We start from the raw sequence: 27677 nt of genomic DNA on the forward strand, positions 1-27677 counted from the left end.
CTAACTTAAGATTTCCCAGAGTGTCCCTGATAAATATCAAAGGATTTATTTTCCTCACCTTGTAAAAGAGAGAGGTTAAACTAATTACATTTATTTGATATGTCAAATTACATGGGAAGCATTGTCAAGCAAGAAATGATGCTAAACCTTCTACATATTATATTTGGGTGTATCTTACTAACATAAATGTTCAAGAAATTGTAAAAAAAAAAATAGAAGCTGGTCAAAACCATGTTGCATAGCAGTTAAAAGACTTTCATTGTTAGCCTACATTGTTCTGCCTCTAGCAAATTTAGTAATCTTGATCTCTCTGATCTTTGTTATCCTTAAAATTAAGATACAATTCATGCAAAGATGTCTAATGAGCATAATTAAATTGTTCTATATTAGAAGGTAAGAGTAGATCCTATTATTCCTCAGTCTAACTTAAATGTGGACGACCAGATTGGTCTACTTAAGCCTATTAAATAGTATATATATATATAACTCCTGAAACTTTCCAGAGAACATTTACCTAGTGCTACTATTAATCCACTCCTATTATAAACCTTCTTCTAGATCTAGTTAGTAAAGGGGTATTGACTTCTCTCTTTTAAGGAGGTACTTTTTCAAGCACAGTTTGCCTCAACACTCATTAATTACCAGTTGGCTAGTAAAATACAGGAAAAAGGCCCATTCGATTCCAAACATTGACCCCTATGCGTGAGAACCCAGGAAGTCCATCGTGGTTATTTCCCTAATTTTAAAATAAAAATTATATTGTATTTTCGGGGATCCTATGGAAATGCTCCTTAATGCATTATAGACTGGCGGTGGCAGGTACCGAAGAATGTTCGAGGAAACGCTCGTCCCGGATCACCAGGGCTCGGGTCTTGGGAAGCCTGCATTGCCATAAGGCTCGATCCAACGCTACAGACCAGGGACCGGGAACCTGGGACTTTGGGCCTGGGGAGCGCCCAGAACTCGACACTCACGCCAGGTCAAGCGGCGCCAAAACCGCAGGAAACCAGGACTCGTCCCTGCGCCAGGGACGTTATCCAGCTCCCCAAAGACTTCCCGGAAGCTTAGACCAAAACGCTCGTTTTCTACGGTGGCTGGAAAGGTCTTTGAGTATGCGGCACAATGTCAGCCGGAAAGAAAGGCGCACGCGCATGGCGGACTTCTCGCTCTGGGTAAGGTCCAGTCACCTCAGGCGTAGAGTAGGAGTTTAGCGTCCGTAGTTGCCTCCCCTCACCCGCCGCGCCCTGATTTCCTAGAAGAGCTCCGTCACCCAGCAAACTTTCCCATTGGTTTAGAGATGGAAGGGCCCGCCTTCCCCACTGTCAATTGGCTGCCCGTTCCGCCGGCTGGTTAGGGGCGGGGTTTGGGCGCCTTAAGATTGCATCAGCTGGTCCATTCAGGGTCCGCAGGCGCACGCGCACCATTCCTGGCCGCCCTAGACTACCTCTGACCGGCTTCTTTGCTCTTACCAGGCGGCTGCTTTCGGCTTCTGTCTTCTCTTCGAGGTTCGCCGTTTGAGGAGAAGGCCAGCAGTCTGTCAGGGAAGATGGAAGACGTGGAGAAGCCGGTGAGCTGACCTGGTGGGCCCTGGAGTCCGGCCTGGGCTCTCCTAGGTGCCGACGCTGCGCGACGGGGCGGGAAGCGGGAGGCCCGGGCCGCGTGAGGCGGGGCAATCCGGGGGCCCGGTGGAGCTCCCGGACAAGTCATAGCCCCCTTTGGGCAGGAATCGCCCGTTCTTAAAGTAGGATGGGGCCTTGCAGTTTATCTTTGGGTCTGTATTCTTTTTGCAGATGAGGACACTGAGACCGTTGAATGAGTGACTTGCTCAGAGCCACCCATTAGAACCTAAGACAGAATCAGGATCTTATGCTTGGGACTTCCAGACTTGTGTTTTTGGCTCACTTCAGGTGGCAGAGATCACTGCAGAGCTTTATTTACGTGATCCATCCTGACACCCTTGGGGGTTAAAGAGCTTCCAGTTTAAGGAAGGGGAAACTGGAAACTCTGAGATCTGATGCATAAATTGCCCAAGTTTGTGTGATTTATGCATAAATGGTGGAGGCCTGATGACCCCATCTGGCAACCTCCAGAGAAGTTACACCCTTTCCTGCTGGGGCGTGCCTTATCGCAGCCATACATGCTAATCATTTCACCTTTGAACCTTCTTTTTGGTGTCATCCATTGCTTAGGAACATCTCTCAAGTCACTTTCACGCTGTCACTTTTTAAGTATTCGTTCTGCCCAGCACTGAGCTGAGCCGTGCGGGTAGGAGGGTGCATAGGACTCAGCCCCTGACTTTGAGGGACTCACAACCTGGTCTGTAAAAGACAAGAAAGCAGCCATAGTGCTGTGTGATCAACCTTGTGGGATTACAGAAGAGGAAGCACCTAACTGCTTGGGAGGGTTCCCAGAGTAGGGAAGGCAGCGAAGAAAAGGCATAGCAGGGTGAATTGTATCTGTGCACATTCTAAACTATGTAAATGTAACTTAAGATGATAAATGGTGTCTATACATAGACTTTTTTCCATCTTTTTTTCCAAGTAAAAATAGTATTATTTACTTTTTTTTTTTGCTTGATAGGCTGTGATCAACAACTTTCCATGTCCATAAATATTCTGCTGTGCATTCTGTTGGAAGTGATGTGTGGCTAACGAAAATATGATTTCCCCTCTTGTAATAATAATTACACAATAGTTAATGTTTATTAAATATTAATATGGGTCTGGTAACTGTATTAATACATTACTTGCATTAACAAAGTCCTAATAACTCTGTGAACTGGGTTTTGTTGTTATTGCCATTGTATAGATGAAGTAACAGGCCTAGCAACAGTAAGTAACTTGCTCAAATCATGTATTCTGTACAGTACTCATAACCCTGGCGCTAGCCTGAATGAATCAGGGATATATAGTCCATCAAACTATTGGACTTCCAGGACATACCTATCTAAACTGTCAGACTTGGATTGAATTTACTTATATTACACTCTCTGTATACTTTTCTGTCAACTCTTAAACATCCCTGAGAATGGTAATTTTAGATTGCTTTTACGTAAATACATAACATAAACTTAAATAGAGAACAGTTGCACACTGTTTTCCCAATTGTTACAGTAAAGAGATAGTAGGCTTCAGGGTTCCAGAAAAACCTATTTTAATGTCCCAGCTCTACTACTTACTAGCTGTTTTCACATAGGCAACTTACTTACCTTCTTTGAGCCAGTATTCTCATTGTAAAATGGAAAGGTATTTAGAATACAAAAACCCTTTTGTTAATTCTTTCCCTTTTTTTCACTATTCCTCTTCATTTGGCAGATATCATACCATCAAAACCAAACATGTATTATCAGAAATGTAAACTTACTTCATTCTCTCTCCATTTTAAATGTGCATAGACAGACCTGCAATTAATTTTTATCCTTCTTACTAGGTATTCTTGACTAGTTACACCAGTTCTACAGTATAACAAAGCCATGTAGGGAATCCTGTAACCCTGTTGGTTAGTACTTCACTTGATTAGAATGGACCTAAGTTATATTTGTTATTCATCTGTTGATTATAAGTGAACCTTAAAAGTTGATTAAATCCAGACTCCTGGAGTGGGGAAAGTTTTAGCTTATCATAAAATTAAGAGGCTTATTTTTAAATTTTTTTTTTAAATCATACAAATAACATGTTTTATAAGATTTAAAAGACAATGAACAAAATGTCCATCAACTGATAAATGGATAAACAATGGAATATTATTTGGCTAAAGAAAGGAATGAAGTACTGATACATGTTACCACATGATAATCTTAAAATGATTATGCTAATTGGAAGAAGCCAATCACAAAAGACCACATAGTCTATGATTCCATTTATATGAAATGCCCAGAATAGGCAAATCCAAAGAGACAGTAACTAGAGTAGTGATTGCCACAGTCTCAAGGCTGAGGGGAAGAGAGAGTGACTGCTAATAGATACAAGGTATCTTTGGGGGGGATGATGAAAATGCCCTAAAATTGATTGCAGTGATAGGTGGCACAATTGTGAATACACTGAAAACCATTGGATTGTGTATTTACATGAGTAAAAAATATGATATATAAATATGTTACTAAGAATGTTTTAAAAAATCAAAGATCACAAACATATAAAACTATTGTAAATAAAATCCCCCCTTCAAAGCCCCAATACAGGACTTACTACTTTCAAACTTTCAGCGACATCATTTGCTTCTAATTGAAGTCCACATTCCTTATGGTCACTTTTTAGTTCTTTTCTTCTGTCTGAGACCTAGTTTGTCTTAACTTGCATTGCTTCCTAAAACAATCCTTCTACTTTAGTCTGGTTGGCTTAGTAATTTCCTTTCTTTCTTTTTAAATTTTAGCATTTCTGACAGCAAGTGTAGGTATACATTTCCTTCATTCTCAAAATCCAGCCAGTTGAGATCCTTTCCATCCTTTAAAGTCCTCTAAAGCCCTAACACTTACTGTGGTACTATCTTGTTTTAACATCTAATCATAGTGCTGCAATTGCTGCCTTTTTCTCCTCCAAGAGTTTCTCACACATATATGCCCATACTTTTCCTAGAGAGACTAAGTTTGCACAGGGATTGGATCTTAAGTTTGCTTCTTCTGCGGGGTTTAACGAAATACTGTGAGCACATAGACTGGAATGGATAGATAAATATTGTGTTCAATTTTTTTTTTCCTATCAATACTCTTACTGAATAAGTTGCCTGCTTCTTTATGGCCATATAACTGAAGCAAGAGTCATGAGAATAGTTAAAATAAAATAAATGAAAATTGAGGATTTGAACAGTATCAGTTACTCCTCTCTACTTTTTGAGGATTTGTTTTTATTGTTATTTGTTAACTTGTCTTTGCCAGTGGTGGAATTTTCAAATCTTTCAAAATCAGATTTCCTTTTTTTTTTTCTTTTAAGTTTCAACAGATTTAGGGGGGACAATTGGATTTTGATCACATGGATGAACAGATACTAGAATAACATCTTTAAAACTATTCTGGGGGCATCATCCTAGAATGGTGTCAAATAATACTAAAATATAAAACCTTCATTTCTTGTTTATTTAGGTCAATGCTGGTGAGGAGAAGCGAAAGGAAGGAGGCAAGAAGAAAAGCAAAGAAGTATCTGGAGATGGAGGTCGAGCAGAGGTAAAGGTTATCATCTTAGAGGGCTCTGGCATAAAGAACGGCCAGTGACAAGGAACTGTCAGAGGCTTACCCTATGTGTAAAGATGCTCATGGTGTATGTGGATTTGTAAGATAGTGCTAGATGGAAAAATCAGGAAGAATTAGGAAAGGATAGTCTGAGAGGGGAAAAAACATTTGCAAAAGAAAACAACTGGAGTATGATTGCAAGATGATGATTGTTTTAGAGAGGGGAAAACTGTGATAACTATTCAGTTGTCAGATTGGATGCCTATTCTCTGATGATTTCATTAAATGAGATGTTAAGGAATAAAGACTGGGTGTTTTGAGTAGTCTGAATACAACAGAAATCAAAGAAAGCTCAGTTCCTCGAATTCCTTCTCACTGTTTCCTCAGGTTCAGCCTTGGCGATTTGGTTTTAAGCCAGGCAAATCCCCTTAGGGCCTCTCAAGTCTAGAGAAAATGCTTTCAGTTCTTTTGGCTGACACTGGAAGGAACTGATGCATCAAAAGCCAGCCCAGAATCAGCTTCCTGGGTGTTTTGCTCTAGGAGGTAGTTAAGCTTGTCTTTCTGCTTTATTTTTGAAGTTGACCTGCTACAAACTGTGCTTCACTTTTTGCTTTAGTCATTGCTGCTATTTTATTGGAGACTCTTTACAAAACCACCAGATGGAAAAATCACAAAGGAATAGGCTTTTTAGAAGTAGCACAATAAACTGACTTTAAAGAGCCATTTTTATGAATGCTACAGGTACTAAATTTATGGTCTTTCCATTTACTTAGGGTAAGTTTAAAGATGATCAAGTGTAGTGTTTCTTGGAGCCCTGCCTAACCAGTTCTCTTATGTGTGGTCAGTCTTTTGCCCATTTTACCCCACTATAATTGTGAGCGAAATTGTTCACTGTGCAATTTTTAATTTACAAGTAAATGGAAAAATACAAGTGTTCCCTGATTTTTTTATATACTTTCAATGTAATTGTACATGATATTATGTCACAGTTTGAGAATTAGCCTGGAAATGGGAAATAAAGAATGCAATTAGAGGACTTTTCTGAACAGAGAGTTCAGAAAGTGGGACACGTGATTATGTATGTTTATTGATCAGTCTGACAAAAAAGAGAGTACGATGAAATGTCCAAGACTTTGCCTCCTCCTCTGTGCTCTCATCATTTATCTACCTGTCTTATTCCCCTCCAAGGGCAATGTGCAGATCTTATTCATCTTTGTAATCTCAGAGCCAGGCACAGAGCATCTGCTTAATGAATATTGAATAAATTTTGACACTAAATTCTTCTGAGTAGGAAATGCCAAGTGGCTATGATGATAATTGTAGTAGGATATATAATATTGTGCAGGTGGGTATGACTGCACTGGTGCTTTAGAATGGATAGGACCAGGTAATGTGCTTTGGGCTGAGGTGTTCACATTTTTACTATAGAGTGATAGGCTCTGAGTTTGTGTTAATTCATTGGTTCTTCACCATTGAAGATTTATGGAACCCTGTGAAACTTTGATGAAAAACTCCCAGAGAGCAAATCAGTGACTAAAGAAAGGGAAAGACTGATGTAGGAAGAAATTGTAAAGATATTAGGGACTTCCATTTCAAAAGACATGATTGAAATAGGAAGGAAATTTTGTACAAGGAGGAAAAAAAAATGAAACTACTTCTCATTGGAAACTTACTGTTTTCTAAGAACTTGTATTTAGTCAAAGCATGATGGCTCATGCCTGTAATCCCAGGTACATGGGAGACTGAGGTGGGAGGATCATTTGAGCCCAGGAGTTCAAGGCCAGCCTGGATAGCATATTAAGACTCTATCTCTAAAAAAGTAAATTAAAAAATCAATAAAATTTTTTAAAAAAAGAAATTGTGTTTGAACAGGTTGAAAATACAAATATGTACTTTTTTAATGTTGTGGCTATTCTTATTTTGGCTATGATATTTAGGGAAATGTGTGGATAATCATGACCCATAACCACCAGAAACCACCATTCTGAAGCTGGCCAGACAGTGAATCTATATAGTATGGTTGGTTTTTGTTTTCTGTTATTCCAAGTCAGTTTCTCAAGATACTAGTTTATACTCCTTTCAGATTAAGTGTGTTATGTTAATATATATAGAATTTTGGATAGCATCATCAAAATTAAAGAAGTGTTGGCAACCAAGCACGGTGGCTCACACCCATAATCTTAGAACTTTGGGAGGCCGAGGTAAGAGCATTGCTTAAGCCCAAGAGCTCAAGGTTTAAGGCTGGAGTGAGCTGTGATTGGACCATTGCACTCCAGTGACAGAGTGAAGGTGTCTCTTTAAAAAAAAAAAAATTAAGGGTTACAGCATTTGAATAAATTATGGCTGATTGATTTAAATCCATATGAAGATAGAAGTTCATGGTAAAAGTAAGCCATCTCCTTTCACACTATTAATATTTATGTTATTTGAAGATTGTAAATGCTGTAGATGTTAGTAGTTTATTTTGTGACCACAGATTCACTAACCGCTTTTTAAAATGTTTTATAGAGTCTATGACAGTAGAGGGAGTCAGATCTTTGATTGTTGTCTCTTCTTTTCTTTCTGTGCCAAACTTTGGGGAACCTGAGTGGGTGTTTTATATAAAATGTTTTGGTTCATTTTATCTGCTATGAAAGTAGTATGGTGCTATTTTGTTTCTTTGCTAATTAAATACTCCAGGAAAGAAGATGATCATGGCTTCTTTGAATTCAGCAAATGCTTTACTTAGTGGGATTCCATAAGTCAAATGAATTTATAGTTGTGAGTAGAGATAATAGGCTGATCAGACCATCATCTGAAGAAAATTGAAGCAAAATGGAGTATTTATAGCTCTATTTGTAAGATCATTTAGTTAGAAAAGATCTGAAGAGGGCATCTTAAAAGAAAAATAAAACCACTTGGTATAAATAATGGTAAAATGGTAATTGTTGTCAATTCAGCATTTTGGCAGCCCACATATTTGTTATTTATACTTTTCTATTTTTTAAAAGATTTCTTAAAATAAAAATTATAAGAAGGGGGCATTTAATTCCTTTTTTAAACCTTCACTGAGGACCAGATTGAAGTTGTGCCTGCTGATTTTGGCAGCCCATTTAACATGTTGAAGTAATACTGGGTTTGTGCATCATCTATTTTAGTTATTTCTTTCCCTTTTCTAAAAAGGAAAGCAAATATTTACTGATTATTTCCTCATTTTTTGTCTTGCAGTTGAATCCTTGGCCTGAATATATTTACACACGTCTCGAGATGTATAATATACTAAAAGCAGAACACGATTCCATTCTAGCAGAAAAGGCGGAAAAAGATAGCAGGCCAATTAAAGTCACGTTGCCTGATGGTAAACAGGTCGATGCGGAATCCTGGAAAACTACCCCATATCAAATTGCTTGTGGAATTAGGTATGAGCTACATTGGTCATGACCTTCTGTAATTTATAACCTAACTAAACTTTGTTTTATTGTCTTGCCAAATTTTATTCTCATGATATTTTTATGTCACTGTTCCATGTTTTTAATGTGCTTAATTTACATTATTCGAGGTTTTAAACAATCAAGATGAAATTGAGCTTTATAGTCAAAATTCAAAGTTTTTATTCAAAAGAGTCTACTTTGGTCTTATGAGGCATTTTATATTATTAATCCTATTTGATATAAATGTCACAAAACTAGGTAGACAGTGTTTCACCTCTTTTTTTACTTAAATGTCCTAGTTTTGAAGTTAAAAATGAAGCTAGATAATCTCACATAGGAAGGGTAAGAAACTAATATATGACACATGAAAAAAATATACTATTTTTATAAATCCACCAAAGACTTTATCTTAAAACTTTTATTGAGATGGGAAGAAGTTGTTAATATTTCATGTAACAGAATTAGATGCATACTTTGTAATAGAGTAAAAGCTTTCTTAATCAGTTATGATTGGGATCAATAGTTGGTCAGTTTATCAGAAAATGATAAAGTTGGGAGAACATAAATTGATATATATATCTTAAACCAGGTGTCAGCAAACAGTGGTTATAGTCTGTTTTAGTACAGCCTGAAAGCTGAGGATGGTTCTTACATTTTTAAATGGTTGAAAAAATGAAACAACTAAAAGAATATGCAACAGAGATCATGTATGGCCTACAAAGTCTTAAAATGTTTTAAGTGGCCTTTTATAGAATAAGTTTCCCAACCTTGGTCTTCAACATTTTAACTTAACATATGTAAATACATATATATTCACTAATTATATTTTATTAATATATGTATAGGGCCAAGGCTTTTTGGGATAGAGAGTGCTAATTAGAGTTTTTAAATTATCTTAACACATTTGAGAAACAGTCTGAGTGCAGAATCCTTCCAAATTTTTATGTTTTCATCCACATTTAACTCGACACTATTTTTTTCTGTGAATTACCTTTATCAAGCCTTCTCAAGCATTCAACTTGGTTTTCATAGACCATAATTCACTTGTAGTATTTATTTAATTTATGTTTCTGTATTTTTAAATTTATTTATAATAATTATGTATTGAGTTGAACCATATAAATCACCATACTGGTTGTCAAATGTTTATCATCAATTTCATTGTTGAACCTACTAATAAAAAGTAAAATAAAAAGCACAAAAATAGGTTCGGAACCAACATTCCTGATTCTTGGTAAGCCCATTATGCACCTGTTGGAAGTAGAAGCAGTTAGTCCTGTCAGCTATGAGCATTTATTGTACCATGGACATTGGTTAATACTTTGTACAAAGTGAATGGAGTGTTTCAGTTAACTTGACAAGTGCTTCTGCCTACAGTTACTTCTGCCTTACTCCATAGAACATAAGGAAATTGTAATATCAATCAAGTTTCCATGTGAAATAATAGAGAACTGGATAGACCTTTAAATATCAGTTCAACCTTTCATTTGAGAGACAATTTTGGAGGTCAGGTTGATGAGATTATATGCATATATCATTAAAATTCAGACTGTTTTTAATCCAGGAACTTTTTCCTCTATCTTCTACAATGTTGACTTCTAGATTGCATTGTAATTAATCAGGTGACCCCAATTGGAAGATATTAATATTTTTACGAGAATTGCAGAATTCTAAGTTGAATTACAGAAAACATTGATGGGCTTTAGCTCTGGAGTTAAGTCACTGATCTGCTATGAGTATTTTATGACATATTTACAAAAGTCAGAATGACTTTTTGTTCTGTGATAAATTATAGCATGAATAATAGGCTGTTTAAAGATCCAGATCATTGGTGGTGACTATGAAAGGGAAGAAAGAAAAAGACATGCTCCATTTGCTTCAAAAAGTTTTTCTTTGAAGTTTAGTTATAAATCTTAGAAGTATAGATTTCTTTGAAAAATTGTAGTGGTCCAGTATGGTCCATGTGTAACTGTGTTACATTTTCAAAGTAACTATTATTAGCATCTCAGGGCACCATTTTGGATCATGAAAGGCATTTTCTTCCCAAAGAATGTTAAAGAACATTAGTCACCTTTGATCAGTTCTTTAATCTTCTGAAAACTGTTTTACACTGATATGATATTAATAGAATACATTTCTTTCTGCCAAACTCATGTTTTATGAAAGGCATATTATTTATTTTATTGGCTCCATCTGATCTCAGGAGGAAAGAAAACATTGGCTGTAACCTATGGGAAAGTCAGTGGGAGCATTGAAAATGGAAAGTAATTTGTTGTTTGTTTACCTTCTGTTTATTCTTCTCTCTTGATCTTTATGTAAGAGTGGTTGCATATATTTGGTTATAAACCGTTACACAGCAAGGAAAGAACCACCAACACAGCAAGCCTAGCTCGCTTAAAGCCTTCTGGTGGTAGGTTTATTTGAGATTAACAGTGTAATGGGTATATGCTTTTTCTTCATAGTGGAGAGTGTTGCCTGCCTTTGTTGAGATGTCCAGACTATTACAGACTGTCATTCTCTAGCTGTGCATTCAGATCTATAATCTGGCTCACCTTACTCAACTCTGCTCTAACCACACAGCTTCCAAAGCAAATGGTTTTTCATTTGCATCTTCACTTGTGTCTGTGCCCATGCCCTCATCTGAAATGCCATCTCCTCTTTTCTTCCTGTCCAAACTTTTGATCCTCCGGCCTTTATTTCTTTAACCTCAAAACCTTTCAAACTACTCTGACCTCTGCTGCTTTCCCCTCCTTAGAACTCCTGTGGCTTTTACACTTGTGAGGGTCTGACATTTCATCACTTGGTGATACTTTATGTTTTGTACTGTGTACTGGGGGTCTAGGTAATATTTTTATCCATATTACAAAAATAGTTCTATTAAATAGTCCTTCATTTACCATTATATTTGTTATTAATACTGTTATCTTAAGCATTTATTCTGAGGTTAGCATTGCTTCTCAAAAAAAAGGGTCTGGTACACATTTTAAGCCAGAGGAGCACCAGAGAGGTTATTTAATAGGCCTTTTATTTTTCCTTTTAGGGTCTAAATATCTTGGCATTGTAGAAAATTGATTTGGAGAAATCAAAAGATTAATCAAAGCACTATAAATTGATTTTGCTTATTTGTTAGCATTGAGGTGTCTGCAATGCTAACAAATTAGCATTCGGTACTGGCCACGAAACCTTGCCCACAGCCGGCACTCAGTCCACACTATAGTTTGTGCTGTTAATTGACGACGAATCCGTTTTGCTCTTGTGTGATGAGGAAAGCTTTAAAGCACTGAAAGCTTGTTTTACTTTATAGGCAGCTTTACTTGTAATGTAAATCAGAATAGGTAACGTATACATATATGTTTTAGTATGTTATTTTTAAATGTTCACAATTTTATTTTGATAAATGAAAAATTAGAAAAGTCAAGTTTTGTTATTAATGCTAAAGTCGATGCTCAGCTGTGCGCCTTCCTCTGTGGCTATTGACTATGGTCGAGGCTCGTACTAAAGTGGAATGTCAAATAATAGTGTTCTGAATTTTCAGGATCTTCCAATTACGTTCTTAGGTAGATTTTTTGGATTTTGTTGCTTTTTCCATTTTATTTTGGAAAGATATAGATACGTCTATATAAAAAATATATGTAGTATTAGAATATAATATAGTGTTTATTTTCCTGTTCTTAGATTGAGTATTTTGCTAGAGCCTCTGTTTTTATATATTTGTGTATATTTTTTAAGTCAAGGCTTGGCCGACAACACTGTTATTGCTAAAGTGAATGAAGTTGTTTGGGACCTGGATCGCCCCCTGGAGGAAGATTGTACCTTGGAGCTTCTCAAGTTTGAGGATGAGGCGGCTCAAGCAGTAAGGTTTTATTTAGTATTCATTGAATTTTAGGATGAAGATGCACATTTGCAATCTTTTCCAGCTTATTACTCCTGCCACCGGGTGGCTCAGATTTGTTGATGTCTTGTCATATTTGAAATCTTCTGTTGTGTTCTTTGTTTAGACAACATAATAAAAGTGCTTGTCTTAGAAAATTAAGAAGTAAAGTTGAATAAATTTATTTTCACTCTAGATACTCCAATGGGGAAATGTTTTGGGAATTTTTTAAAAAATTGATTATGCAAGTAAAAATTGTTTACACTATTAGTGAGCACTTTAGCAAGTCGCATATATTTAACAGATAAATTTGAACATTACTTAAAAGTACTCACCTCACTGGACAGTTTATTTCCATAGTTTTTCTCAAGAGTACATATCTGCTGAATAGAACTATAAAAATCAACCTGCATTTGATGGCAAAGTTTTCTTATTTCTTTATGACTATGTTACCACATAAAGGGAAAATAAAGATTTTCTTTTAGTGGAGTGGATCAGTGGTTTTCAAGTTTATTCTGAAGTCCGTAAGTTGTTTATGAGAATTTTTTAATATCACTATGGAATTTTAATAATAAATTTTAGAAACATTGCTTTGGATTTATTGTGACTCATTTGAATGAAATCAAGTACCGCTATTGATTTCATTGTCCCTGTGTTTGTCCTTGTGTTTTATCATTGTGTTGTGCGGTCAAGTTGTGCTATCTTAGTTGTTTGGGGCCAGTTAAGGAAAAACTCTGATTCTTAAGTCATATTCCATAGCCAACTGTGTGTCATGGTGTCTGGGACATGAGACTATGTGCAATTAACTCAAAAGAACTTGGACCATTGCAGTCAATAAGACAGTTACATTGTGAGTAGCAATTGTTTTCAGGGAACAAGGTCTATCCCATTTAATTAATGATGCTGGAATGAATATAATTAGCTTGAAAACAACTAAACTGGATGATTTCTAAGATACAAATATAATTTAGTAATTAGAAGCCTTTTAAATTATTTTGGCTGTGTACAAAATCACACTGTAGTTTATAGATTTGTAAATTTAGATTTTTATGTATTGAGTAAATTTTATCTGTCTAGTTTCAAGCAACCACATTAATTTACAACTTGTATGCCAAGACTCAAACCATCCCATTTTTAACTTTTCAGGTGTATTGGCACTCGAGTGCTCACATAATGGGTGAAGCCATGGAAAGAGTCTACGGTGGATGTTTATGTTATGGTCCACCAATAGAAAATGGATTTTATTATGACATGTATCTTGAAGAAGGGTATGTTATATAACTGGATGGATAAAGAAAAATAAAGTCTGAATGACTGTAGGTCCATAAGTTATTTTTAAAGACCTCTCAACAAAGGAAGAATGACATAGAACTCATTGCTTCATAGTCACTAAGTATTCCTATTATCAAAAGTTGGAATGTTATAATCTACTTCAAGTAATAGAGGCTTTAATGAAATTGCTGCTCTAGATTGATGGAGGTAGAGCCCTAAGGTATGTTATGAAATAAAATGGAATCTGGTTAGAGTTAAGTGGTCATGAGTAGGAAAGGTCTCCATGATGACCAAGGTAGAAGCCACTGAGATATAAAATATAAAAATAACTTATAAAAATGTTTGGTTTAAAATTCTAATATATGATGCAAAGATCTAATTTGTTTACATTAAAACCCTTAAAATATTCCAAATAAACATTTCGTTAAGCCATGGTGTGATTAGAATGGAAAAAGATTATGCTTTCTTCTCCTTCAGGGGTGTGTCCAGCAATGATTTCTCTTCTTTAGAGGCTTTATGTAAGAAAATCATTAAAGAAAAACAAGCTTTTGAAAGATTGGAAGTTAAGAAAGAAACTTTACTGGAAATGTTTAAGGTATATTGAACCATAATATGTGACCTCCACTTTAATATTATTCATTAATGTTACTTGAAGTTGTATCACTAGAGTTTAGTGTACTATTAATATTTTGTTCTTTAGAAAAAGTTAATGTTTTTAAAACATGAAATATTGATAATTTATATTTATACAATGCTCTGATAAGTAGTTCTTTGAGTTATATTTTAGCTATAGTCTTTAGAGGTAAAAGGAAGATTTATTAAAGAAATCATTTTTCCTATTTTCAGTACAATAAGTTCAAGTGCCGGATATTGAATGAAAAAGTGAATACTCCAACTACCACAGTCTATAGGTGAGAATATCAAATGTCATTAAATGCGTCTGGCATGTATGTCATTTTGTCTCTTTTAAAATTTCTTTCATTTTATCTTTAGGTGTGGCCCCTTGATAGACCTTTGCCGAGGTCCTCACGTCAGACACACTGGCAAAATTAAGACTTTAAAGATACATAAAGTAAGCAATGTACTTTTAAATAAACATATATATCTCATATGGTTGTGTGTTTAAACTTCCATTGGTTTCTCTTTTCTACCGTTTTTTTCTTACATATGCAAGGATGATCTTTTTCTCCTGCTGTCTACTAACTGGGTGCTGTATATCATCAGTCTTTTATAATTCAAAGTATTTCAAGGATGTACTGACTCGCCATCACCAGAGCAAGCATAAAGGGATGGAGGTTTGGGGGAGTCACAAAATCAAGCCATCGTGACTCTACAAGCTTTGAGACTTTGCTGTAGGAATATGTGCTTTTGTCCTTTTTATGTCTAAATTATAATGTCTAATGTTACCCAAGTCGTTCTTTTTAATAAAACTAATCCTACCAGTTTTTATACTAGCTCATAAATGGTGATTATTACAAATGCACTTTAAATCAGGATAGTAATTGAGTTATTTCAAAATTTGTTTGTTGGCTCATTTCCATTTTTCCTTAGTCATTTTATGAGAAATGCCCTTGCTGTCAGAGGAATGTTCGTGGAATTATGGGTTGAGGGTTATTGATGGGTGGGCATTTTTTGAGGGAAGAAAACAGCCAAATTCTAGCACTCTGGGAGGCGGAGGCAGGTGGATTGCTCTAGGTCAGGAGTTCAAAACCACCCTGAGCAAGAGCGAGACCCCGGCTCTACTATAAATAGAAATTAATTGGCCAACTAATATATATAGAAAAAATTAGCCGGGCATGGTGGTGCATGCCTGAGTCCCAGCTACTTGGGAGGCTGAGGCAGAAGGATAGCTTGAGCCCAGGAGTTTGAGGTTGCTGTGAGCTAGGCTGACGCCACAGCATTCACTCTAGCCTGGGCAACAAATCGAGACTCTGTCTCAAAAGAAAAAAAAAAAGAAAACAGCCAACTTTGTGCTGCAGAATGAGTCTGACCCACCCTAGTTAGACCTCAAAGCAATTGGGAGTTAAAGTAAGTGCAGTGTTTACAAATTTGAATGTTTAACAGTTAATCCTTTCTTTCCCCTTAGAATTCCTCCACATACTGGGAAGGCAAAGCAGATATGGAGACTCTCCAGAGAATTTATGGCATTTCATTCCCAGATCCTAAAATGTTGAAAGAGTGGGAGAAGTTTCAAGAGGAAGCTAAAAACCGAGATCATAGGAAAATTGGGAGGGTATGTTAAAGTGTCTAGACTGAGTTTTCTTCAATTTCATTTGGAATTTAGCTGTATTAACTGGGATTTTCATTTTGAAGCAATGCTGTAGCTTTCAAGTAACTATGGTACTATGTCCTATATGAGCTATAAATGCTAATTGTAGTATCTTTCTGAAGTGTGCTCAGTACCACACAAAAATGCATTTTGACTACTATTATTGAGAACATGCTGGTGACCTACAGTTTTCTGTAAGAGAAGTATAGCAGCTTTCATAGAGCTGGGAGAACTAGGCTTTGGAAACTATCTACTCTCACTGACCCATTTTTGAAATGTGGAAATAAAGTCCCAGAAAGTTTAATCTACTTGTTGCCCACAGTTACACAGCAAGTATTAGATTCTGTGCTGTCATTCCTTTTTACTTATCTCTCTACCCCTGAATAGCCTCTAAACTGGAAGTCAGGTTTGATAACATTCTCCCTTAAAATAGGGTTTTCTCTGTGCCAGTGGTCTTTGGCTGTTAGGTCATGAAGCTTGAGCTGGAGGCAGCATCCAGTGCCATCTCCCTTGACTCCGTGCCATTCCAGCCAGCAGGGATTGGCGGGCCCTTCTCTAGAGCTTTGGGGATTTGGTGAGAGAGGTGATGAGCAAGGAGGCAGGAAGATGTGTTTCTTTCAACCGTCACAAAGCCAGCCAACTTCATCTCCATCATCTATTTTGTTATCAGTGTCTTTTTCCCAGTCTCCTTCCTTCCCCCTCCTATTAAAAAAAGAAAGAAAGAAAGAAAACCAAAAACAACAGCAACAACAAAAACCAAGATCTTGGAGCTCTGAGGAATTAAAAACCTTGAGAGCTACTATAGTGGTGGTAAGAGAATTGAGTCTCTTGCTCCACATCACTCTTGAGTAAGCTTGACAGGACTGAGGAATGTAATAGGGAATGTACTTGTGCTAAGTTGTAAATCAGCTGCAATTCTGTACCATTAAATTGTACACTAGAAATGTTGTGATGGGTTAATTCAGGATTGGCATAATTAAAATAGAGATACCATGACCGTATTCTGAACTCAAGAACACCACAGTTTATGTTGATGGCATGTACCTATATATTAATATTCTTTTGCTTTTTTTTTTTTTTTTTACCCAGGACCAAGAACTATATTTCTTCCATGAACTCAGCCCTGGAAGTTGCTTTTTCCTGCCAAAGGGAGCCTACATTTATAATACGCTTATTGAATTCATTAGGGTAAATAAACCATATTCATTTTCTTCTGAAGATTTAGGATATAAGATGATTTTATTAAATAGGTCTGCTGAAAGGAAAGATAATCTGCATTTGAGAAGAAATATATAAAACAATAAATAAAGGTAGAAATCTGAGGTCTCATAGACTTTCTAATATGTGATTTTTGTCCATATACATAAGTATATGTGCAGATGGAAGCTGATACCTTGAAGTGGGACCTATAGTCCTTTATATAGAAGCTCTGTGCTCTCTTTGACCTTTCATTTGTGTTTTCTTTGAAAAAAACAAGTTAGTCTTTACATTCCTTTTTTTTTTTTTTGTAAATTATGGAATGTTTCAAGCATGAGTTTATAGAAAATAGTATAAACAATATTTTATGTACTCACTACCCAGATTTAACAAATATTTACATTTGGCTACATTTGCTTCAGATTTTTTGTTAAAGATGTGAAAAAATACACCTACAGTTTTTAAAAAGCCCTTTTTAGCACTCCTTTCTGATTCATACCCCTCCTTTTCTAAAAGAAACTACTATTTTGAAGTTGGTATGGATTCCTTTTGTCTATGTTATCTACATCTACTCCATATATATGTACTCTTAAATTATTTATGTGTTTATGGATTTCAGATTAACATATATGAAGCCTCATTATGTTTTAGACTATATTTTTTTTTTTGCATACTTAGAAATCCAGATAATTTTCACGTGTTACCCACTATTTCATTACATAACTACCACAGTGGGCTCATTCATATATTAATGGACACTGATGTGTAATTTTCCCACATTGCTAACCATGCTGCAATAGCATTGTTTTTATAAGCCTCCTTATGTATGTATGCTAAGAGTTTCCTGTTTGGAATATACCTACTAATGGAACTTCGGGGTCATGGTGTATATGCATCTTGAACTTCACTAGATAGTATAACTCTTTAAATTTTTACTCCCACCAGAAATGTGAGCATTTATTTGCCTACTTATGTATTCTGTTTGTTTTCTATCAGAGTGAATATAGGAAAAGGGGATTCCAGGAGGTAGTCACCCCGAACATCTACAACAGCCGACTCTGGATGACCTCAGGCCATTGGCAGCACTACAGCGAGAACATGTTCTCATTTGAGGTGGAAAAGGAGCTATTTGCTCTTAAACCCATGAACTGCCCAGGACACTGGTATTCAGCAGCTTTGAGTTTCTATTGAAGATTTTTACATGCCATAATTAGTCCGAGATTACTTTCTCTCCTTTAAAAGAATTTTTGTTAAAAACAAATTATGTAATCAGAAGAGTATTTAAATGTAACATTATTATTGTATTCCTTAGATCTTTAGACATTTAATAATGGCACTGGGGTTATAGCAGTATAGAAGGTAGAATATAAAACAGGGAGAATGAATATGGAATGTAGTTAATTATCTAGGTTTGAGTTTTTTTGTTTTAAGAATCCTGTTCTGGCCCAGTATGATGGTTCATGCCTACAATTCCAGCACTTTGGGAGGTCAAGGCAGGAGGATGTTTGAGGCCATAAATTTGAGACCAGCCTGGGCAACATAGCAGTGAGATCCTGTCTGTATAAAAAAATTTTTAAAGGGAAAAAGAAACCTGTTGTATCAAAACCTACTGCTGATGAATTAACATTCTTAGAAAATCTTCCCTCCCTGAGGCTGCTCCAGAATGTTAAGTAAAGAGCAACTTGGGGGATACAGGTAGCTCTGTGTCCACAGCTCCTAGGATCTAGGTCTATAGGGCAGAGGAGGTGAGAGAGGAATTGCCATGAAAAGGCTGGGTTATAGGTCAGGAAGCCAGATGAGTTTATTCTCTGTTTACCAGATTCTTCCTTTTTTTTCTTTTTTTCTTTTTTATATGCTCTGTTACCCAGACTGGAGTGCAGTGGCCTGATCATAGCTCACTGCAGCCTCGAACTCCCAGGCTCAAGCAGCTTCCTACCTCAGCTTCCAGAGTAGAAATGGGATCCAGCTATGTTACCCAGGCAGTTCTCGAACTCCTGGCCTCAAGTCAGCCACCAAGGCTGGCTGAAATTCTTCAGTTTCTGAAGTACCTTCAGACTAACAAGGAAACTGAAGCACCTTTGGGATTGACAAGAGAGCAAATCTAACTTTAGTTTACAGTATTATAAATGATTTGTATATAGCTGAGATTTTTTTTTTAAATATGAGCACTTAAAGGCAGTCCTCAAATTAATGGAGACATTGAGCACAACGCTTTGACCCCAGGCTTATGAGAATACATTTTTTATTCTTTCTTAGCTGCTGTTGGTTTTATTATCATTTATTTGCTGTTTTAATCATATAAGTGCTTCTATTGCTATGTAAAGCCCAGTATTTGAGGAATGTCATTTGTATGGCAAGTAGAATCATTGACTTCTTGACAGCTTTTCATGAAATTAAACGTAGTGTTAGAAGAGCAGTTTTATTCTTATAAACTTAAGTATCAGTGGATTTTAATTCTCTCTTTTCTTCAGCCTCATGTTTGATCATCGGCCAAGATCCTGGCGAGAGTTGCCTCTGCGGATGGCTGATTTTGGGGTACTTCATAGGAACGAACTGTCTGGAGCACTCACAGGACTCACCCGTGTACGAAGATTCCAGCAGGATGATGCACACATATTCTGTGCCATGGAGCAGGTATGAGACCCTGTGGAATAAAATACTTTGAAACAAGTGTCAAGAAAGTCAAAGAAAGTAACCACTGTTTCTGTTTTTTTAATTTAAAGATTGAGGATGAAATAAAAGGTTGTTTGGATTTTCTACGTACTGTATATAGTGTATTTGGATTTTCTTTTAAACTGAACCTTTCTACTCGCCCTGAAAAATTCCTTGGAGATATTGAAGTATGGAATCAAGCTGAGAGAGTAAGTGGTATTTTTCAGCATTCTTCAAATACTGTTTGAAATTGGCTTGTTCTGAGATGTAAGAAAGTCAAACCTTTTTAAATGGATAAAAGCAAAAGAAAATTGGAAATGGTTCCTAGGCTTGAGTAAGCTAGGTTTTTTCTGTATGATTTTTGTATTTCAGAAATGATTGAATGTTTTAATTTTTTTTTCTGGTTTTGAGCTTTAAATGGATTTGTGGGAGAGTGTTTAAGTAGACAAAATTATAAAGCAAAGAATAGTGATCCATGAAAGTCATTATTGTATTTTTAGTTTGAAATTAGGCTAGAAGAAGAGAAGTTACAGGTGAACAGAAATAAATTACTTTTTCTTTATCCTTAGCAACTTGAAAACAGTCTGAATGAATTTGGTGAAAAGTGGGAATTAAACCCTGGAGATGGAGCTTTCTATGGTCCAAAGGTCAGTACCAAAGTATATTTGGATAATGTGATTTTCATTTGTGAGTGAAGAAGAGATTACTTTAAAATAAGTTAAAAAAGAAAAGTCAGCCCTAATCTCACTAATGAGTCGAGATTTAATATCAACAGCATCTCTTAATAACCCAGTGTTTGCTTCTTAGATTGACATACAGATTAAAGATGCAATTGGTCGGTACCATCAGTGTGCAACAATCCAGCTGGATTTTCAGTTGCCCATCAGATTTAATCTTACTTTTGTAAGGTGAGTTTTTGGTGTCTGCCCTAAATATTCTTCTTCAGGGAAAGAATATAAGGGAAAATATACGTAACAAGGCAAAACAAATTTTTTTTTTCGTTATAGCCATGATGGTGATGATAAGAAAAGGCCAGTGATTGTTCATCGAGCCATCTTGGGGTCAGTGGAAAGAATGATTGCTATCCTCACTGAAAACTATGGGGGCAAATGGTAATTGTCATCATTCTTTTTGTCTAATCAGTATAAATTAACTGGAAGAAATGTCTGCTATCCAATTTAGTTAGGAGATGGAAAGAATGATTTCAGTTGGTCACTTCTAATTAATTGCAGGGGAGAGTATTTGAGGCAGGCCCATGAGGAGAGCAGCTGCTTCTCCCCATGGAGCCAAGTCTCTAAGATAGGGGTCACCACAGAGGATAAGGAAATTGATAGGCAACAAAGAGAAATAGAAGAATACCCAGAGACTAAGGTATAGTTTATAGTTTTGATAGGCAACAGAGAGAAATAAAAGAATACACAGAGACTAAGGTATAGTTTATAGTTTTATATATATATAAAAAGATCAGATATAACACAGCAGGGGTACTTAGGAGACCTGCGTATCTCCATAAACGCCAGCAATATGGTTAGATTCATACAGGTTTTTATAATCACAGGCATCAATTACCAGTTGTCAGGGTAACATATTTGCATATCAGGGAATGCAGTTGCTAGGGGATACAGGTAGTGGGTTAGGGTCTAAAGTCCTCTCAAGGGGCTTATAATCTATCTAGGTGAACAAACAGGTACAAAGTCTTTCAGGGGCTAAATTCTAAGAGGTAGTTGTCAATTAACAAAGTTATAACAAAAGAGGTATAATGACTATATTTCTTTGAGTAGTTATAGTGGACTTAAAGGTAGACAGACAGGAGAGAGCAGGAAGCCCATCTCTATAAAACAGGTTGTTTATAACCACCGGGGCACGTCTCTGGGCAAAGTGCACTCATCGCGTCTCCGGCTCCCATCCTGTGGGCCATATTTGCCTTGTCTTGTCTTTCAAGATATAGGGAACCTCACAAATTTTGAGATACCGGGAAGCCTCCTTGGAAAACATCCTTACTGGAGATTTGAGAACTCTTCCATGATAGCAGCCTCTAATAAGTGAACCATTGAGTCCACACATTCCTTCAGGGCAAAACCCTGCAAACTCCTGTTTCTGTCTTTAATATAATAATACAGGGTTAAACAATAAAATGATGGTCTTATGAGCCACATCTCATTAATTCCTCAGTCATATTTCTCAATAATTAATGACAAGCATTCACTAAAAAGTAAGGAATCACAATCTAAACTCAAATTGTTTAGCATTAAGAATATTTGTTTATAAGCTGGGCTATTATTATTTTAATTTCAGGACTTGATTTGTTTGAATGTTATATAATACTTTCTAATTAGGAATTATTATTCAATAAGAAGCATCTTTGTTGTTTTGATTGTTTCTCAAGTAACTTTGTTTTGGGATTTATGGCTTTTGTTGTTTTTGACTGAGTAAATGAGTTGGCTTTTGACTGACTTTGTTCAGCCTTGCTGATCACTGTAAGCAAATATTTTAACATCTTTTAGAAGCCAAGCATTTTTTTTAAACTTTATGTGTTAGGATTAGTTTTTTTCTGAATTTTCTTCCCTTAATTTTTATTGAATAATTTTTTAAAAAACTAAGTTTTAAAAGTAGCCCTTACATGTTTTTAGGAAAAGATATTGAAGAAATGTGTTGTCCTTGTTTAGTGAGTATTCCCAGATCCACATTAAATATTTTTATTATCTTCTAAAGGCCCTTCTGGCTGTCCCCTCGCCAGGTAATGGTAGTTCCAGTTGGACCAACATGCGATGAATATGCCCAAAAGGTAATCCTTAGATATGACTTTTGTTTCAATTTAATATCTGTTGAAGCTTTTCAAATCTTCTAAGCCCTGTATTCTTAGTAAGGCAAGCTTGTGATATCAAGCAATATTATTTTTAATCTGTGATAAGCCTGAATAGATATTAACCTCTTTAATGCTTTTCCACATTGTTCCATGATCATAAGACATATTCAGGTAATATTTTATATATACTTGTATATTTTAGTGTTTAGTATTTTAAAAAACTAAATAAATATCGAGTACCTCAGTATGATATGTAAATTCAAATGCAAAATACAGTTTAAGGTGCTCTTTATGAAAGAGTAATTTTGCTTCATTTTTAATGCAAATTTATTTAGCTATTTGAAACTTTTTTCAGGGTAGTTGTTCTGCTATAGTGGTAACTCCATACTAAGCAATTTCAAATGATTAAAAGTTGATAAATGAACAATACTGTAACATCAAAACCATTATGTTTTCAGATTATCTAAATAAATTGCACTCAGGTCTTAACTGTCTGTAGGAAATAATTGGACATTAAACCAGCCAATAAGTAACGTGTTTCTATTACTTCACACTAATTTTATTTGTAAGTGATGAGAAGCAGTGTTCCATGGTTATTAATTGCATTTATTTGCATTATGAAAGCTCACACAGTAGGAAAAGTCTGTATTAGTTATCTTAGTTCTCAACTGGAGACAGTACTGACCTCCCCTTTCCCTCTAAGGGTTGAGTGGCATTTGGAATTATGTGCTGGTGGGGTTCTCATTTAGAGGTGGGGAGGGTGGTTAATTTGACTTGAGGGGAAAGAAAGGACAGTACTACTCATACTTAATGACTAGAGACCAGAGATGTTAAACACTCTGCAATTATCAGGCTCTGCAATTATCCTCAGTTGCAGAATTGCCCATCTCATATGCACACAGTTCCCATATCTAGAAACTAAAATACTGATGTTTTATTCTTAAAGTTACAGTTGAAGGTATAGACCAGGCGTCCTCAAACTACTGCCCGCGGGCCACGTGCGAGTGTTTTTGCCCATTTGTTTTTTTACTTCAAAATAAGATATGTGCAATGTGCATAGGAATTTGTTCATAGTATAGTCCAACCCTCCAACGGTCTGAGGGACAGTGAACTGGCCACCTGTTTAAAAAGTTTGAGGACCCCTGGTATAGACTTATCCTGGCCCTCTAATTGTTAAACTCTGTAAGAACCCTTCTGAAATTTGTGTGCTTTTAAAATCATAGCAGTTTAATTGGTTAATGATCATTAAGGCATAAAAACCTATTAGTTAAGCTAAGGCTTGTGTATAATACAGTCAAAGGTAAAGGTAATTTACATTGTTTCAAAATGATATTCCCCAAGGACATAAACTTTGGCATTCACAAATAGTCCCAAATTTACATATAGCTTGGATTTGAAAAATTAGTGTGTTGGAAATCATTTGGAATATTTTTCCATAGAAAGTTGAAAGAAATAATTGAGCACCTAGGTCAACCCAAGAAAATTAGTTTTACTAGTGGTACTTAATGGAGTCCTGATAGTTATTGTTTCACTTTCAGCCTTACCTAAGATGTTTTCATGGGAAAATTCATTCTGCATTTGACCAGAACTTCCAGAAACTCCTACCCTTCTCCTTAGTGTTATGTGTGGAACTGTGGTAGTGATTCTGCTTGGCAGAAACTTTGTAACTTCTGTGTTTGTAAAAAAAGGACAGGTGGTCACTGCCTATGGCTTTACACTAGGACCCAAGGTTTCTGCCTCAATGGCAGAAATAAGAAAGGAACTCCAGCTTCTAACCCTTCTGTCCTTTCTTTGCATTATTGGCCACTGTAACTGTTTTCAGCCAGATATAAAATGACAAACTCTCAAAGCATACTGTTTATGAGCAGAAATATATTTTTTCATATAGCAGAAATATATTCACTCATTGTTAATTTGCTCTAAATTATTTTCAGACTATTAAGTCTTTATTATTCTATTTTAAATTTAAGGAACTAATTAATGGCCAGGAGAATCTGTTAAACTTTCTGTTATGTGGATCTTAATATTTATTCACTTAAAGACCATCTCTTAGAAGTGTTGAGTACATGGTGTTTTTTGTTTCTTCAATCTGAGGTTCATGTGAAGTGATAGTGAAATTAAATGGTTCATTAAGATCCTTTTGTCATATTAATGATAATTGGTTTTCAGGTGGATAGAAAATTTAGTCCAGTTTATTTAGTCTAATTTTAAATTAAAATTGGATCTAGTGTATTGCTTTTTTAATCTCAAATCTGATCTTTAAATTATTCTTAAAGAATTCTGTTTAATTAGGTCATTATACACAGTATTAAAAGACAATTTTATATGGCAATTTATATTCCATTTTTTAGAAACAGAGAAGAAGCTGTTGGGATGATTTTAATCTATTGTTTGTGCTATCAACATTTTATTTTAAAGACTATTGCACACATAAATGGCAAAAATGAATGGATTTGTGTTTCCAACTTGGCAGCCTATTTGTGGAATCAGAAATACTATATTCTCCATTAGACTGTAAATCCATCATTGGATGTTATATGAAAGATGATAAACTACTGTTTCTGGCAACAGTATCAGGAACTTGAGATATGTTTTCAAAAGGATTCCTTTCTCTTTATAATGTATGTTTTAAAGGAGCTGATTGAATTTAGTCGATTGCCTAAATTCTGATTTTTAAGGATTTTCTAAAACATTTATCTCGAGCAAAATAGATTATTTTGATTGTTTTAATGTAGACCCAAGTCATAAATTAGTAATATATGCTTCAATATATCTGTTAGCATTCCTTTTTAATGCTTGCATGATTATCTAAATCCTATGTTGAATGAAAGAAATCATTTAAAGTCAAAATATAATCCTAATTTTAGATCTGATGAATTCTATATCTGTGTTTAAATAGGTACGGCAACAATTCCATGATGCCAAATTCATGGCAGATATTGATCTGGATCCAGGCTGTACATTGAATAAGAAGATCAGAAATGCACAGTTAGCACAATATAACTTCATCCTAGGTAAGAAAGGAAACTTAGCAAAGAAAATTTGCCAAACTTTAGGGAAATCTACTGAAATCTTGAGGCAAGCTTAAGTAAATTGTGGTCAAGAATCTGTTTAGTTCCTTCCTGTCCTGATTCTTAAACTATTATGTTTCTTCAACTATATAACAAAGGAAAATTTTGGTTTGTAGGGGAAAAAAGTCTTCAATGGTTTGTCTGAAAGTTTTCTCCCCTTTACCTCATATTTCTTTATACAGTAAGTTTTTATTATTAAGTTAGCTGGATTAAGTGACTCAGTAAGCACAGTAGTTTTAGGTATTGGAAAGTGGTTTTTATCTATTTTTTTTAAATGAATAGATTTTTAAATCATTTGGCCAACTACACATGGTCTCCTATATACGTTTTAATATATTAGAAGCTGCATAGCTTTTGAGTCACAGGATCATTTCTGTTCACATGTTCAATATGAATCCTTCCATATCTTTAAATTAAGTCTAACAAAGCTTTATGTCTTTTGTTTTAGTTGTTGGTGAAAAAGAGAAAAACAGTGGCACCGTTAATATCCGCACAAGAGATAACAAAGTCCATGGGGAACGTACCATTTCTGAAACCATTGAGCGGCTGCAGCAGCTCAAGCAGTCCCGCAGCAAACAGGCAGAAGAAGAATTTTAACAAAGTACTTTGCCCAGATTGGCTTGGTGGAAACAGATGAGCAGTGTTACCGTAATATTAATCTTATACTCTGGAAGACTTCAATTTATATTGAACTTGTAATAGCTTAGCAGAGTCTACATAGGTAACTGCAGGATCAACCTTTTTGACCTGGACAGATTTTAGGCAATGTATATTTGAAGGAGTTAATCAAAAGAGACCCATTAAAGTGATTTTATTCATTAAATGAGCACTGGAAATAAAATATGAGGAATGCTTTAGTGTAATGTGAGAGAACTTTTTTATAAATTTAATGTGGCTGAAAAATAAAAATTTTTAAATTCAATTAATAAAAAAGAAAAACTAGAATTGGATCATGGTGTAAAAATAAAAACTTTCATTCACAGAAGTTTTAAGACTGCTCTGTCCCCTACATGTATGCACACACACCTAGAACAAATCGTGTGATCAGTATTTGTCTTTACAGTTTTACAACAAATATGATGCAGCTGGGTGGAGAGGAGGCAGGTCTATAGCATATGCTGTTCTCAGACTGAGATGTGAGCTAAGTGCTGGCTCAGTTATGGGATATACATATATATATATATATTTTTTAGTGTCATTTTTACTTCTATCTGAATGAATACCTTTTCAAACAAAAACTACCATGGATCTATTATAGAGTAGATTTGCACAAATTTTTAAGATAAAGGATAAATCTTCAAAGAAATACCTGTTTATGGGAGACAGTTCTGGGCCATAGAATTTGTTATACAAATTCTCTATTCTCCCCTAAGGGATCACTTTCAAATTTTTCTGCTAGTAAATGGTGATTGAGAGAAGAGCATAAAATAAAGAATTCCTTATGTGGATATATATTAATTCCTCCTTAATATCATTTTTGGAAGGCAACATCTTGTCAGTTCTATAATAACCTCAAATAGCTTGTTTGCTAGGGCCACTGCAAAGAGAAGCCAATTTGCATAGATTAATCCTCACTTTAATAAAGGAGATAAGATCTTTAATCATAGGAAGTTTTTTGAAACTTCCTAATTAATCCTTGCTTCTGAATGTCTTTAAGATTTAGCCTTTGATTTGTAATTTTTATATGTATATTAAGGGAAACTTAATTTTATATTTAAACTAGACTACATTGTCAAATTATGATACCACAATTTCAGATTAATTTAAAACTATTTTAAACTATTTTAAACTATTAAACTATTTTAAAACACTATCTTAGTGTTTTTCTTCAGTTTTAAAATACTATTGCATAATCCATTTGAGTGGTTTCCATAATATGTGGTCCAAAGAACAACTATGGTTTAGATTTTGGTTTGGGTTTTGTCTTCCTCTTAAACCAACAGATGGTTTATGTGATACATTAAT

General features: G+C 35.4%; 1 protein-coding gene across 1 annotated transcript; it reads left to right on the top strand.

The window, feature by feature from the left end:
• Positions 1–1366: 1366 nt before the first annotated feature.
• Positions 1367–26697, top strand: TARS1 (threonyl-tRNA synthetase 1). Its single transcript, XM_020290050.2, has 19 exons — positions 1367–1567; positions 5078–5158; positions 8372–8562; positions 12304–12427; positions 13592–13713; positions 14195–14312; positions 14564–14628; positions 14711–14789; positions 15804–15950; positions 17076–17174; positions 18180–18346; positions 19655–19817; positions 19907–20044; positions 20405–20482; positions 20643–20743; positions 20843–20947; positions 22548–22620; positions 25541–25655; positions 26161–26697. Exons 1-19 carry the CDS (start codon positions 1547–1549, stop codon positions 26307–26309), a joined length of 2136 nt encoding a protein of 711 aa, XP_020145639.2. The 5' UTR covers positions 1367–1546; the 3' UTR covers positions 26310–26697.
• Positions 26698–27677: the final 980 nt, after the last annotated feature.

This window comes from Microcebus murinus, chromosome 11 (assembly GCF_040939455.1).
Source record: "Microcebus murinus isolate Inina chromosome 11, M.murinus_Inina_mat1.0, whole genome shotgun sequence".
Classification (NCBI taxonomy): Eukaryota; Metazoa; Chordata; class Mammalia; order Primates; family Cheirogaleidae; genus Microcebus; species Microcebus murinus.

Bases quoted from the DNA above. Each gene is read 5' to 3' on its own strand.
- TARS1 (XM_020290050.2), top strand. From the start codon at position 1,547: ATGGAAGACGTGGAGAAGCCG. The intron at 17,175-18,179 runs GTAAATAAACCA...GTTTTCTATCAG, and splicing joins CGCTTATTGAATTCATTAGG to AGTGAATATAGGAAAAGGGG. The intron at 20,483-20,642 runs GTCAGTACCAAA...TTTGCTTCTTAG, and splicing joins GAGCTTTCTATGGTCCAAAG to ATTGACATACAGATTAAAGA.